A 16,394-nucleotide genomic window follows, 5' to 3' on the forward strand; every position below is an offset into this window, starting at 1 on the left:
AATGCACAGCCATTGTCTCAACGGTGGATACGGAATGAGAAATTGACTTCCGCCTTTCAAACTGTACTTCCTTTTCCGGCTAAATAAGGTACTACACACTGTTGAAACAGAATTTAGGGAATCTAGGACCATCTTTTTCCTTTTATTCATATAATTAATAAAAATATTGTTTATTTAATGTTTTCCACTTTTATATGAAATGAATATTATTGTATATTAATGTACTGTTGTCGCAGTGTTGGTAAACATTCACATTAATTCGTGCTCTCTTCGTTTGCTGTACGAGCGAGCGTTTGATCAAATATTTGGTGAAAAAGAATTAATGAGTTGACTGATTTTCAATGGGAGTAGAGTTTACACGTTCAGTTAACAACAACAATATCTAAATTACAATATAAATTTGTCATAATCATGATTTTTGTGCTATTATTTAGATTAACGGTCATTTGTGGTATCAGAATTCTTTCACTCACTCGAAAGAACTTGGTTACACAAGGTTTCACACTCCTCCCCCCAAACAAATAAGCCCCAGGACTCCTTGCCACTAAAATGACAAGTCCTGTAATCAGAGGGTACCAAGGAAACTAGGTCCATCTTTGTCTGCACCACCAGTCAAAAATCCGTCCAGAAAACAGTCTTTAAAAGGCATTTTTCCACAAGTGTTTGAAAATCTTAACAGAAGCTATGGCGGATCAGTAATATCCGGTTAGCAAGAATGATAACCGGTCCCGCTTTAATTTTTGTGAAAACCACACCCTGACCACCCTAATATCCAGTCGATTCCCCAAGCTGTTATTGTTTTTTCTTCTGAAACCAGGGTTACGGATGGATGCTGAAAGGATTAAATTTTCGGAATCCGACTGTCAGTGCATTCCGGGTACGCAAAAACTTTTTTTTTTCAACATGTTTTTCCTTAAAATTACGTAAAAAATATGTTTTTGAACCATAAAATTAGCCCCACAACCGGATTATCTAAATTGAAGATATTTCCAAAAAATTAAGCCATAAATGAAGAAAATGGGTCCAGTAACAGCTTGCGGAATGAATTTTGAAATAGGTATGATCTTTGACACATTGTTTTTCTGACGGCCATTTTTCTCAAAGTATCGTCACTTCAAACGTTTGTACCAAATGACCATCAACTCCAATAACAATGAAAGTTGTATATTTAGAAAGAGAAATGTCTCAACTTGAATTACATATATTTTTTATTGTCATGCAATGGATTTTTGACCATTTTCTAACGTGTTAAAGTTGACTCAAAATTGAGAATTCTGCTCTCGCAATATCGATAAACGCACTACCGACCTCCCTAAGGAAAGTAGAGGGTCTTGCGTTTTGACTTCTTCTGAAGAACCAAAAGCATTTATAAATAGATCGAATACCAGCAGTTAAATTTCAACAAGCAAAATACAGTGTGCAGTGAGCATTGGCAATTAATAATAAATGCTATGCGTTGATAAATGCACTGACTTCGTCTTGATAGTTTGTATAGCATCTTTGTACCATGTACTGATAACACATTGTTCACCTTCCACTTTTCCCAACCACAGAAATATTCTCACCCATTGCATATGGATTATAACTTTATCTGGTGTACTGGCTGAACAAGAGCTTAATAATTCTTCTGTGTTGTCTGAATGAGGATATGACCTGTAGCTGGTCTTTTTCCAGCCCCAAAAAAGCTTCCAGTTGACTCTGATTTCTAATTTCAAGTATGTTTCTAATACAATCTATGTGGATCTTAATTTTAATGATTATTTTTGTTAAACAAATTTTATCTTTAATGAATTTTGGTTTTATCATTGTGAGCCCCGCTGACTTGCATGTGCAAGTTGTTGTAGAGCTCACTGCTCTTGCTGCGGCTTTGTTGCAGCTTGAGCTGTGTTTGCTATTAGATATATATGTAATTGGGGCCTCTTTCATATAATGTTGGATAACAAAAAGTCAGTAATGTCATTTCAATATGAAAGCAGTTGATAATAGTGTTGCTAAAGTATTTGTTTGTTTGTTTGTTGGGGTTTAACGTCCGAGCAGCAATATTTCAGCTATATTCAGACAATGAAAATGAAATGAAAAAAAAGGATGGGTCACAAGGATAATAGGGTCGACAAATTTTGATTGCCACTGGAAAAAGGGGGATGGGTAAGGTCGGGCAATTTAGCCTCCTGTGGCGGAGCGCAAAGGTTCCTACTCCTATCGAATACCACAGCAGGGTTCTTTAACGTGCGAGGAACGTGGCATCTTTCCCAACACGGCGCACCACTATGGTTTGCGGTCAGGTTTTCCATATTATAGCCTGACAACCCCAGCATGTAACACGCCAGGGGTACCCCATTCCACCACCTGGGGCACACATCCCAGTTGCTCTGTGGGCAGAGTGCCTAGCCCCCGGCTAGGTTTCTGAGCACTATGTAGTCGCCTTTTACGACAAGCTTAGCGCTGCTGTAGGCCTATTCTTTTTACACCAGGACCTGCATGGGGCGTTGCTAAAGTAAAGCCATCCTTACCAATTAAGGTCAGCTGGCCTTTAGTCTATTTAAATTCTATATGATATCCATTTATTGAGATTGTGAATAACAGCAACAACAAGAAAAAAAGTTTTATTAAATTTGAAACTTTCTATTGTAGTAGTTTCAATGATAAGACAGAAAAAGACCCATAATTTAATTTCCAATTAAACTAAAACTTGGATAAGGTTGTATATTGGATTGTTAAATAAGATGCTGTTAGTTACTTTAGCTTGTGAATTCTACTGTCAAAAGAATGAATACAAAATAAATCTATGATTTTTTTGCCAACATACAGTAGTAATATAATTTTGTAATGAGTAAGAAGAGATTCAAGATTTATAATGCACAGCCACCCCTAATATTCTCAATGCAGTAACTGATGTTCTTTGAAAATGTGAACATATTTCTAATACTTTTTCTTTCTCTAATTTTTTTCCGAGTAAAACATACTTGTACACTTTAATGAACTTACGTATGTTCTAGTATGTATAAAGGGCAAAGATATCCGATACCAACAATTTCAGGGCTCCTGTATCCACTTGTGTAGGTAAACCGAAGAATATATGATTAGATAGGGTAAATAGACACACAACAAACACATGAAAGAAACTAAAGTCAATTGATAATGTGCCCAGTAGTATTATTCATTGTTCTGCTGCTTTGCAAGCATGTGTACATTGTTATGTTTGTGAACCAGATCTAGTCTAAATATCAAGTGATTTCTGTTTCAGCAATATGGTTCGTTACGCAACAGAACCAGAAAATCCCACTAAATGTAAGTTAAATTTATTACTTTATCTAGAAGGTCTTGTACAGTGTTTTAGCTGATTTTTTTTTTATCTCACATATTTGACCAATTTCTAGCTGGGTTGCACTGGTGAAAATCAGCTTATAGAATGGTGAATGTAGGTCAGGTGGGTTTGTTTGTTGGGTTTAACGTCCGAGCAGCAATATTTCAGCTATATTCAGACGATGAACATGAAATGGATGATAAAATGAACACGAAATGAAAAAAAAGATGGGACACAAGGATAATATGGTCGACAAACTTTGATTGCCACTGGAAAAAGGGGGTATGGGTAAGGTCGGGCAATTTAGCCTCCTGTGGCGGAGCGCAAAGGTTCCTACTCCTATCGAATACCACAGCAGGGTTCTTTAACGTGCGAGGAACGTGGCATCTTTCCCAACACGGCGCACCACTATGGTTTGCGGTCAGGTTTTCCATATTATAGCCTGACAACCCCAGCATGTAACACGCCAGGGGTACCCCATTCCACCACCTGGGGCACACATCCCAGTTGCTCTGTGGGCAGAGCGCCCTAGCCCCCGGCTAGGTTTCTGAGCACTATTTAGTCGCCTTTTACGACAAGCTTAGTGCTGCTGCAGGCCTATTCTTTTAACACCAGGACCTGCACGGGACAGGTCAGGTGGGCAGGGAACATATATTATAAGTGAAATTTTTCTCAGTAATTAAAAATTTCAGTCACAATATATTTGGTACGCAACTTCAGTATAGGGTCCAATATTCAGGGATGATTTTCTTCAGTTTTTTAGCAGATTTCTGCTTTTTCAAATCTGGATTTTACCGTTACAATTCTGTTTTTACTGGAAATTTACTTCCAATTTTGCCAATTTCCGTTTTGTTTGTAGACATTGTAAAACCATCTCTGAATACTTCAGGTCTGCCCCGCATCTACTTCCTCTTTATAGACTTTATGGCAACCCAGCCATTTTTGTCTGTGACCCTTTTTTGTGAGTGAATTTCTGGGAAAGGGGATTGTTTTTGTATGACCACAAAAAAAATGGGGAATGGATGTACTACAATGTGCCATACTCCCAAAGGGCCCCAAAAGGGAGGTTTGGATTTATTTCTGAAGTTGTGCCCCAACTGCTCAGGGTTCAGTCTGCAGTCCTTACGAAACATTTTATTTCAAGCAATGAAAGAAGCAACTTTAAACTACTGATGAATAAACACAAGATTGAATTATAACTGCTATTTGCACATTATTGACTTAAGTTAACTCCATATTCTGTCTTAGTGTTTGTTAAAAATAGCTGAATATTCAATAGATTTCATTTTTGTAGTTTGTCAGAATATGATAGGACAATTTATAGTTACTTAGATGGCATATAAGGGCAGAGCGGTGACATCAGGCCTCGCCAAAGTTGCCAGTAATTTTGGCCTTCTGAAACATCTCCCAAAAGTCACAAGATTTTTCTTTACCTCAGTTATGTTAAAAAAAAACTACCACTAATTAAGCACCCAAGTACACAAAATAAAATCAATAAAAAAAAAACAAACAAAATCATTTTGATCATATTGAAATATTCTGTTTTAAAGTCTGGAATAATTGCTTCTTTACAACACTTCATTACATATTTAAGGTATGGCAGCAGTAGATATTAAATATGATACGAAAATAAAAGCTTTGAGATGTACATGTATGCAAATTCCAAAATACTTTTTTTTTTTCCATGTCATTAGCGGCCAAGGCCAGAGGGTCATACTTGAGAGTTCATTTTAAGGTAAGTTTAATCATACACAAAAGAATGTAATAACATACATTTGCAGAGAATGTGAAATTTAAAAAAATTTGCAGTACATTCTGTCTTGTGGACAAGAAAAATCCATTTGACTGGACCAGTTTTCACTGGACTGAATAATTCAAAAGATTTTGTCGGAGGTGAAACTTATACTATATTGTCCTATGTCATGACCTTGAACAACCAGAAATTGAAAAAAAATAGTGAAAATACCGAAACTGGATTCCAGAGCAGCATGGGAGATCTTGTCCAGAAATCAAGCATTTTTCACCAGACCTGTCCATTAATGCGACAGAATTTCGTTTTCACTGCGTTAGTATCTCCTTTGGAAAGACCTAATTTTTTACTAAATTGCAATGAATTAAGGACCAGTCATTCATGATTCATGATAAAGAAAAAAACAACTATATAAACAGTGGTCTATATATGCTATATTTTTATGTGACACTAGTCCATTCTGTATTTAGATCTGTACTTTGGAGAGAACCACGCTTTATTCTCCCACTAAAATCAATCAAATCAAGAAATAACTCTGGCGAAGTGCAACAATTGAATGACACTGGTTATGTGGACTGTAACTGTTTCTGAATGTGATATAAAAGTGAAATGTGTGGGTTTTTGACATGCATGAATCACCTCGTGTCTGATTATCATAAAGACTGCTACTTAAAAAGTAAACATACAACAAATCAATGCACAGATGGAAGTTTGGCAAATGATATGTACATTTTAATTTACTGTTGGATTTCCTTATTGGTTATTTTTGTTATATTAAGGTACAATGTACCTATTACATGGAGCATTATTTTCTGTCACATTTCAAAATCATACAGATATATATGCACTGATTGTCTTTTTTTAATGGTGTAGAAATAGTACCTGTTTGTGTAAGTTATTTGAAAAGAATTTTTGACAAATATTTGCATGGAAAATTACAAATATTATTTGTAAAAAGCCCTTTTTCAAGGGGAGATAATGGGCAGGAAAATGTTCTATGTAAATGTAATGGGAATTTTATTTTTTTTTTAATATTACAAGAAAAAGAGTTTGGTGACCCCAGTTTTCTTTTTGAAATATGAAAGAATGTCAGTTAATTGTTCTTTACATGAAAATTCTCTAATTAATCCATATAAAATGTAAAATAATTGCCTTTATTAAGGCTCATTTATCTCGAAATCAAGTTCAGTGACATATTTTTTTTATTAAAATTCCAAAGTATGTCCATTCAAGGTCATCCTTGGGAAAAACTAGGAAAATCTATCTACTAGTTACACTACACTCAGGGACTTGTGTTTCTCTAACACTCAAGTCGGAGTTTTAAATACGTGTTAGTCTGTGAAACACGTTGTCAGACGGATGTTTTCACAGTGAAATGTGAGTGTTTCACCCACCCAGCTGGGACATTGAATATTCCAGTTGTTAACTGAGTACGTAGAACCACCAACCTTGGCGAAAAATCACCGAGCATGGTGAAGTTAATTTCATTGATCTTCGCCGACAATATGGACGTTAGTACTCGAGCTCCCTGGTCACTGGTCCCAAAATTCATTTGGAACCCCAGAAAATCACAAGGGAGTCCGAAGGACATGTGAAAATTCTTAGTCCAATCGCCGAAATTGATACTAGATATGGTTGTCCAGTTTAAATCCAAGGCGTCGGTACAATAAAACAGCGGTTGAGATGATTAGCATGTGGTATGAAAGATAAAACGTGAAAATTGTAAAATAAATATTTATCGTTGATACATACTAGATGACTGTCCTGTTCTGTCACACAGAGAAGAAGTTTTGATAATTCTTTAAGCTTTATTGATGAACCAACCTCCGGAGAGGGTAAAATACTGAAAATACAAAATGTGACAGTCCTTACAACATGTACTACAGAAATAAATGAATACATGTACATAAAATATGGCAATACAAAAATCATATTATGAAAATAATTCAACTCCTAAAAAGGTTTGAAAACATATCGAAAGGTTGCGGTAAAATATTGGTGATTAACAAGAAAAAGCAGAATGTATTTCTACACGATATCTCCCACTCATCGAACGTAGCTGTATATGTATTTCTACACGATATCTCCCACTCATTGGATGTAGCTGTATATGTATTTCTACACGATATCTCCCACTCATTGGACGTAGCTGTATATGTATTTCTACACGATATCTCCCACTCATTGGATGTAGCTGTATATGTATTTCTACACGATATCTCCCACTCATTGGACGTAGCTGTATATGTATTTCTACACGATATCTCCCACTCATTGGACGTAGCTGTATATGTATTTCTACATGATATCTCCCACTCATTGGATGTAGCTGTAAATGAAAAAAAAAACCACATCAACAAATGATAAACATGTACAAAATATAAAAAAAAGAGATGATGTGGAATTTGTAATGACACGACTAATTTTTTTTTATCTTAACTGCTCCGAATTACCTGAGAAACAGAAACACAATATACATCATATCTTACAATGAATTCCCCATTATGCCTCATTAAATTTTATGACTGTTACAATATACAAATTGTCGGTGTTGGCTAGATGGAATCTGGGTGGTAAACTCAAAATGTTGGTGTAACACCGAGTTGCACTCAGGTCGGACTTGAGTGTTTGAGAAATAAATGTCATTGAGTGTAGTGTATATTAGGTAGGGTTGACCTTAATCTAGGATCTATCTACTAGATATATTAGGTAGGGTCAACCTTAATCTAGGATCTGTCTACTTGGTATATTAGGTAGGGTCAACCTTAATCTAGGATCTATCTACTTGGTATATTAGGTAGGGTCAACCTTAATCTAGGATCTATCTACTTGATATATTAGGTAGGGTCGACCTTAATCTAGGATCTATCTACTTGATATATTAGGTAGGGTCGACCTTAATCTAGGATCTATCTACTTGGTATATTAGGTAGGGTTGACCTTAATCTAGGATCTATCTACTAGATATATTAGGTAGGGTTGACCTTAATCTAGGATCTATCTACTTGGTATATTAGGTAGGGTTGACCTTAATCTAGGATCTCTCTACTTGGTATATTAGGTAGAGTCAACCTTAATCTAGGATCTCTCTACTTGATATATTAGGTAGGGTTGACCTTAATCTAGGATCTATCTACTTGGTATATTAGGTAGGGTTGACCTTAATCTAGGATCTGTCTACTAGGTATATTAGGTAGGGTCGACCTTAATCTAGGATCTGTCTACTTGGTATATTAGGTAGGGTCAACCTTAATCTAGGATCTATCTACTTGATATATTAGGTAGGGTCAACCTTAATCTAGGATCTATCTACTAGATATATTAGGTAGGGTCGACCTTAATCTAGGATCTCTCTACTTGATATATTAGGTAGGGTCGACCTTAATCTAGGATCTCTCTACTTGATATATTAGGTAGGGTCGACCTTAATCTAGGATCTCTCTACTTGATATATTAGGTAGGGTCGACCTTAATCTAGGATCTCTCTACTTGATATATTAGGTAGGGTCGACCTTAATCTAGGATCTCTCTACTTGATATATTAGGTAGGGTCGACCTTAATCTAGGATCTCTCTACTTGATATATTAGGTAGGGTCGACCTTAATCTAGGATCTCTCTACTTGATATATTAGGTAGGGTCGACCTTAATCTAGGATCTCTCTACTTGATATATTAGGTAGGGTCGACCTTAATCTAGGATCTCTCTACTAGATATATTAGGTAGGGTCAACCATAATCTAGGATCTATCTACTAGATATATTAGGTAGGGTCAACCATAATCTAGGATCTATCTACTAGGTATATTAGGTAGGGTCAACCTTAATCTAGGATCTCTCTACTAGATATATTAGGTAGGGTCAACCTTAATCTAGGATCTCTCTACTTGGTATATTAGGTAGGGTTGACCTTAATCTAGGATCTATCTACTAGATATATTAGGTAGGGTCGACCTTAATCTAGGATCTATCTACTTGGTATATTAGGTAGGGTCGACCTTAATCTAGGATCTATCTACTTGGTATATTAGGTAGGGTTGACCTTAATCTAGGATCAATCTACTTGATATATTAGGTAGGGTTGACCTTAATCTAGGATCTCTCTACTTGATATATTAGGTAGGGTTGACCTTAATCTAGGATCTCTCTACTTGGTATATTAGGTAGGGTTGACCTTAATGTAGGTGAACTTACGTTATAAAAACTAAGTCTTCTCTGATTTCCTGAACAGAACTGCTGATAACAATTTATTATGTCTGAAGAATTCAGATATTTTGTGATTTAATTTTATTCCTATGATGAATGTGAAAAGTAACTTTCTATGAACTTAAAATAAAACAGCATTTGTTCTTTTGCTTATAATTCTTTGGTCTGTTTGCTTACATATGATGTGAAATGAATTTCAGAACACAAGAGAGACTGCCCAGGCCATCAAACACATGCATGTCAAGAGAGCCACACGATACCTGAAGAATGTGATTGGTAAAAAGGAGATTGTTCCATTCAGAAGGTTCTGTCACTGTGTTGGTAGACATGCACAAGTAAGCACCACTAAATGTCAGCAGAAGTGTTGTAGATGTTCAAGTAATACAATTTTTTTTAAGATACATTCACAATTTACTTTTACAAATTGAAGTGGCTTATTTTATTTAACAGCCATGTTTGAAAATACCTGAAAAGATTTTATCCTTCCTATACTAAGTACTACTTGTTGTCCTTTTTTGTTGATTATTGTAGTATTGACATCTGTTTCTCTACATAATGTTCATAGTTTTGATACTTCCAAACTTTCGAAGCTAATTTTTGTACCTTTTCTTTATCTGATCTTTAATGAATTAGCATTTTTAGGGACAATGTGTGGTTGGTTTGGTTTTTTTTTGGTTTTTTTGGGGTTATTTTGGGGGGGGGGGGGGGGGCAACGCATGGCATCCGTCTTCCTTGTCTTAAACAATTTTTAAAACATATTCTACTCTGAAACTACCAAATGGCTTTGGATGAAACTTAGCATGGTTGTTCTTAAGTGTATCCTGCACAAAATGACCGTTTGGATTTTTGATCCATGAAAAAACATGGCTGCCATCACTTACAATAGAATATAGGGGTCAGACAGGAATTTTTCGCATATATCTCCAAAACCGTTAGGTCTAGCCAAATTTTGATTGGGTGTTAGTGTTCAGCATGTTGAGATCTATCTGTATGTATCCTGCACAAAATGAATGTTTAGGTTTTTGATCCATGAAAAAACATGGTGGGTTGTACTAAAATAGAACATAGGGGTCAAAATAGTTTTTTTTGCAATTATCTCAAAAATATTGACGTTAGCAAAATTCTGATTGAAGGCAATATTGTTCACCATCAGGAAATGGACCTATACAGAAATTTTCAAAATGATTTGTCCCCCAATGTAGGAGTTCGGCCCCTGAACAGATATTTTTGTTGTTTTTCATGTGTAACTTTGTGACAAAATTTAATGAAAGTTGGCATAATTGTTTTTTTAGGGTATCCTGCACAAACTTATGATTTAAAATTTTTCATTGGTAAAAAAACATGGCCATCATAACAAAAACGTAGAGCATAGGGATCAGTATGCCTTTTTTGCTAATTTTTCTTCAAGAATGTAAGAATAATGAAGATGAAAGCTATTCATAAGATAAACATGGTATTCTGAGTTGACTGGCAATATTGAAATTTTTTCATTTTAAAAATTGCTGCCATTTTGCAACCATTTTCACCAGTTGCTCAGGCTCCAATGATTTTTTTGTTTTTGTTTCTGAAGGTAACATGGTATTCTAAGTTGAATGGTGATGACGAAAGTTTGTCCTGGGTGGTTATTATCAAAACAGCAGCTAATTTCCCACTAATTTTTATACTTGCTTTGATGTCAATGATATTTGGTTTAATTAGTAAACATGCCTTTCTGAGTTGAATGATGATGATTAAAATGTTGTATACCCATGATTTAACTTCATTTTATGTTCTTTTTTCAGCAAGTGTATTCTTGGCTAATGCCCCCTCATACCCGATGGAATAATAGGGCACAGGGGGACTCATGCCCAAATTTTTTCCAGAGGTTCAAAAAATACTGAAGGCTCAAGTTTTTAAAGTGCCGTAGGTACTCAGTTGAACTTGCAGCTTTCATCAATACATGCTCTTTTTCAGCAATTTTATTGCAAGCATTGGTAACACAGTGTAAAATGTTTACTTACTTAGTTAATAGGGCATGGTTTGCCAGGTGAACGATTCATGCTCTTGGAGACCCTCTTTGAATTGAAGCATATCTTTTCTAAGATAGAAAAGGCAATCTTTTTGGAATTTATGCAAATCTGTCAGTTGTATTAGTTTGATGTGCATTTGTTCACATCACATGTTATGTGTAAAATAGTCTCATCATCCCTGGAGAACTGATATATTTCCAGAACTTATATAAAATTATAAATCATACCTGCTATTACTAAAAAGGATATAGCTGGAGCTGCTCTAAAGGGTAAAAGCGAGAATTCAAGAATTTTGAAGCTCACGGGCTTGCTTATATAGACAAAACCCAGTAGTTGGGATTCATGGGGCCATGCACCATTATCACATTCCAGCTGAAATCTAATGTTTGAACATCATTTTTTATCTCCAAAATTTAAAAAAAAATATTCTATAGCGTAAACAGGAGCAAAGTAGGGATAAGATGGGACTATACTTCTTTTTATATTTATAACTGAAAAGACTGTTTCAAGTTTGGAAAATCATTAAAAATGGCATACTCTAAAAAAAATTATAAAAATCCTTGTATGGGCCTTTATTTTCTGTGAACTACAGCAGACTGATCTAAAACACTAATTGTCATGGTAAGGCTTGACACCAAATATCCCACTGGTTAATTACAACATGTGATATCAAAATTTATGCAGTAATGTTCACCTTTATGTTATTGGCATAATACATTTGTGTCAGTGGCCAGGGTAAAAATAAAAGTTAATGATGGTTCTTTTTGTTCTTCAGGCTAAACAGTTCAACACAACACAAGGAAGATGGCCAAAAAAGAGTGCAGAATTTCTGCTGCAGTTGCTGAAAAATGCTGAAAGCAATGCTGAGTACAAGGTTAGCTTATGGTGCAGTATTTTAACTTCAGAACTAAAGATGCATGTGAGCTACTGCCATCACTATGCATCATTTGTCCACATATACTGATTTTCTTCTCTGGAAATTGTCACTAAGATCCTTAACGTATTTGCTATTTTGTTGATCGAGCTTAGATCATGGCTGCCACCAGTAATGTTCAGTTTAACCAATTTATCTAAGCAAATAATGCCTATGATGCTACTATTTATAACCCATGCAACAAAGTTGCGAAGGGTATAATGTTTTTGACCCGTCTGTCAGTCCATCATCAGTTTTCCAGACTTTTTTTCTGAACACTTGCTGATATTGACATGATTTTTGGTATGCCAAGTTCACCATGATATGTTCCAGGTCAAGTTTACGATTTGTTTCGCTCTGATGATTTTTACCGAAATTACGGGCCTTGAACTTAGCAAAATTCACAGAAATAACATTTTTCCAAACTTTTTTTCCAAATATTTGCAGATGTTGACATGATTTTTAGTACAGAAATTCACCATAATAAGTTAAAGGACAAGTTTGATGTTGGTTCCATTTCGATGATTTTTACCAAAATTACGGGCCTTGAACTTAGCTAAATTCACAGAAATAACTGTTTTTCGAATTTTTTTTTTCTAAACGCTTGTAGATTATGACATGATTTTTGGTATATAAGTGCACCATGACAAGTCACAGGTCAAGTGTACGTTTTGTTCCACTACAATGATATTTGCTTTAGATTTATTTAAACTCAAAGAAATCACGGTCTGGAGTTTGCCTTACCATTCTGAGTAACAGAATTAGTTAAAAGATAAAGGTCTAAAGCCAAAAAAAACTCTATTATTCCTTTTTTATCGGGGTCTTCTACGTGCATTACTCTTACAAATTTTCTTGAGTATCCAACATGGGGACGCATGGGGTATGTGAGCATGCTCACTAAGGTTCTTTAATTGATTATGAATTTGATTCTAGATTAATCGAAATAATCAGAATAATTTTTTATGCCCCGCGACAAACTGTCGGGGCATATTTATTTACCCCTGTCCGTCCATCCGTCCAGATTACACATGATCATGGCTTGTCTGGCTATCTCCTCGTACAGTTTTTGAACTACATCTAAAATATTTTACAGAATATTTATACACATAATGAAGGTGTGCAGGTTTAAAAGGATTTTGATTTTTGTGAAATATTACGGAAAATTGGTGATAGTTACATTTAGTCATTTTACTCAGAAATAGGGCTATATGGCTTGTCTGGCTATCTCCTCGTCCAGCTTTTGAACTACATCTGAAATATTTCACAGGATATTTCTACACACGATGAAGGTGTGCAGGTTTAAAAGGATTTTGATTTTTGTGAAATATTACGGAAAATTTGTGATAGTTAGACTTACTTATTTTTGGCAAAAATAGGGCTATATTTTAATGTCTTGAAAATAATTTCAGATAAATTAAAAAAAATCTATTTTGAAGAATTGATCCTCAACCTCTCTCACCATAATTAGCCTATTACCCGTATTACTCTACACTTATGGTCTGTATACTTGATTCTCCTTCGTAGTTATGGAACTTGAAAGTTTGAACAGCTGTTAGTTACCAGGTCATTTTAAGATCATCATGATTGACGGCTATTCTATCTTGGAAGTGTCCAAAAGATTACACAGGTGTTTTGTGGCAAATAAGTAGGTCATATTGCTGCCAATTTCCACTTTGTAGACCTTGTAAAATCATCCCTGATATTGGTATGATGTAGGGCAGATTTCTACATAGAATGCTATATGGACAACTCAGAAGCCTAGTTAGATTTTTATCAAAATGTGTATCAGTCTAATTCAAATTTCTCTAAAAGTTCAAAGTTATACAACAACTTCATACAGGAGTTAATGCCCTTTATAGAATTACACCTGTACTGTTAGAGAGTCTGTAGTAGTTGTTATAGTATATTGTTACGGCACTGTAGTGCATGTGGGAAGAAAATAAATGTTTAATACTGTCTGTGAAGTGTCATGGTGCTGTCTTGCACAAATTAAGTTTAACCTGATTTGTATTGCCCTAGATACTGACCTGTAAGCATTAAAGACATTAACAAGATGTACTTATTTACTGTATGCTTATCACTGATTTTTCATCTTTTATAATTTTGATGCTCTCATTTTACTGAATATTAAAATATTTTCAGGGATTAGATGTTGACCATTTAGTGATAGAACATATCATGGTGAACCAGGCCCCTAAGATGAGAAGACGAACATACAGAGCTCATGGTCGCATTAACCGTAAGTATAATATAAGTCTATCTAGTTATCTGTATGCTTTATGACAGATTTATTATGGTGTGCTGCTGGAAATCCCATCTTTCTTGTTTCTGGACCATTACTTGAATAAAGATGTATGGATTTCAATGATATTGTACAAGGTTCTAAGTCAAGAACATTTGGATTCATGTGTAGGGCTGTAACCCTAACTGTTGAAGAATTTAGATTGGGGATTTTTTTTCTGGTTTTGGACATTATTAGTGCATGGATCTGTATGAAATCATATCACAAGGTTCCTTGCCATGCCAAAAAGTCATAAGTTATGATCTGGTCTTTTAGCTCACCTGGCCAAAGGCCATGTGAGCTATTGCCATCACTTGGCGTCCGTTGTCGTCGTCGTTAACAATTATACAAAACTCTTCTCCTCTAAAACTACTTGACTAATTAAGAACCAAACTTGGTATGAATGTTCCTTTGGGTATCCTGCATAGAACTGATGTGGAGATTTTTGATTCATCAAAAAACATGGCTGCCATTACTAAAAATAAAATTTTCATTATAATCTGTTCAGCCATGACTGAGTTATTGCCCTTTTTTCAACGTTTTTTTGCTGTTTTTATGTTATTTATTTCAAAAATCTTCTTCTCAGACACTACTTGAGCAATTCGAACCAAACTTGGTTTGAATGTTCCTTGGGGTATCCTGCATAAAACCGATTTGGGGATTTTTGATCGATCCAAACAAAAAAATGGCTGCAATTACTAAAAATAGAATATAAGGGTCAGACAATAGTTTTCAGTTATTATATCTCCATTAGCTTTAGCAGAATTCTTTCATTGCTGAAATTATCCTTATTATAAGGCCTTCAAAAGTCTCCAGGGATCAAAGTTGTCAGACAACTCATTGTTAGATTTATTGCCCTTGAAAGACGAAGTTTTAACAAGGTGAGCGATTCAGGCTCCTGGGAGCCTTTTGTTTGTGATGTTAAGCCAATGCTCCTAAAACCACAATAGATAGTAAGAGATTTTCAATTGCTGAAATGATCCTTATGATAATACCTACAAGTCTTCATGGGTCAGTAGGTTGAAAGATGACTTGTAGCTCTTGAAAGGCAAAAATGGAATCAGGTAAGTGATTCAAGCTCCTGAGAGCCTCTAGTTAAAATTATTACTACTTTTGATAAAGAGTAACCTTTTAGTTGGTTCAATAAAGCAAAGCATTTAGCATCAGACTAAATGCATACAATACCACTAATGAGATGGCATTAAAATGTGTTTTTTTATTTTTCTCTATTTTTAGCATACATGAGCAGCCCTTGCCACGTGGAGGTAATTTTGGCAGAGAGAGAGGTTGCTGTACCAAAACCAGGTGGCACAGAGGAAGAGCCAACCAAGAAAAAAGTTTCTCAGAAAAAACTCAAAAAGCAGAAAATGATGATGAGAGATTAAATATAATAAATAAATTAATGGTTGGACATTTTTAGTATATTACTCCATCCACTGAGAAATCTAATGTTGGTGGTACTGTCGATTTAGGACCATTTTGTAAAGTCTTTTTTTGCTCACCATGCCAAAGGTCATGTAAGCTATTGCCATCACTTGGTGTCCATCATCAACAACTTTTTCAAAACTCTTCTCCTCTGACACTAATTGTGCAATTGGAACCAAACTTGGGTAGAACTAATGTGGGGATTTTTGATCCGTCATAAAACGTGGCCGCCTTTACTAACAATAGAGCATAGGGGTCAGGCAGTATATATATATTTCGCATATATATCCAAAACCATTAGGTTTAGCATAATTATTTCAATTGCTGAAATGGCCCTTATTATAAGGCCTTTGACTCCTTGAAGAGTTATTGTCTTTGAAAGATGAAAAATGATTTTTTTTTTTAAATTTTTACTGTTTTCAGCCAATATCTTGAAAACTATTATAGATAGAAAGAAACTTTCAATCGCTGAAATGATCCTTAAAATAGTCCTGCTAAAGTCTTGTTG

General features: G+C 35.2%; 1 protein-coding gene across 1 annotated transcript; it reads left to right on the forward strand.

The window, feature by feature from the left end:
• The first annotated feature begins 3,154 nt into the window (after positions 1-3,154).
• On the forward strand, positions 3,155-15,869 carry LOC148623188 (large ribosomal subunit protein uL22-like). Its single transcript, XM_088573784.1, has 6 exons — positions 3,155-3,288; positions 4,999-5,039; positions 9,459-9,593; positions 12,043-12,141; positions 14,323-14,419; positions 15,698-15,869. The coding sequence occupies exons 1-6, from the start codon at positions 3,249-3,251 to the stop codon at positions 15,844-15,846; spliced, it is 561 nt and encodes a 186-aa protein (XP_088429910.1). The 5' UTR covers positions 3,155-3,248; the 3' UTR covers positions 15,847-15,869.
• The last annotated feature ends 525 nt before the right edge of the window (positions 15,870-16,394 follow it).

The sequence above is a fragment of the Perna viridis genome, chromosome 3 (genome assembly GCF_037379345.1).
Source record: "Perna viridis isolate PV_CMFRI_1.1 ecotype Kerala chromosome 3, ASM3737934v1, whole genome shotgun sequence".
Taxonomy (NCBI): Eukaryota; Metazoa; Mollusca; class Bivalvia; order Mytilida; family Mytilidae; genus Perna; species Perna viridis.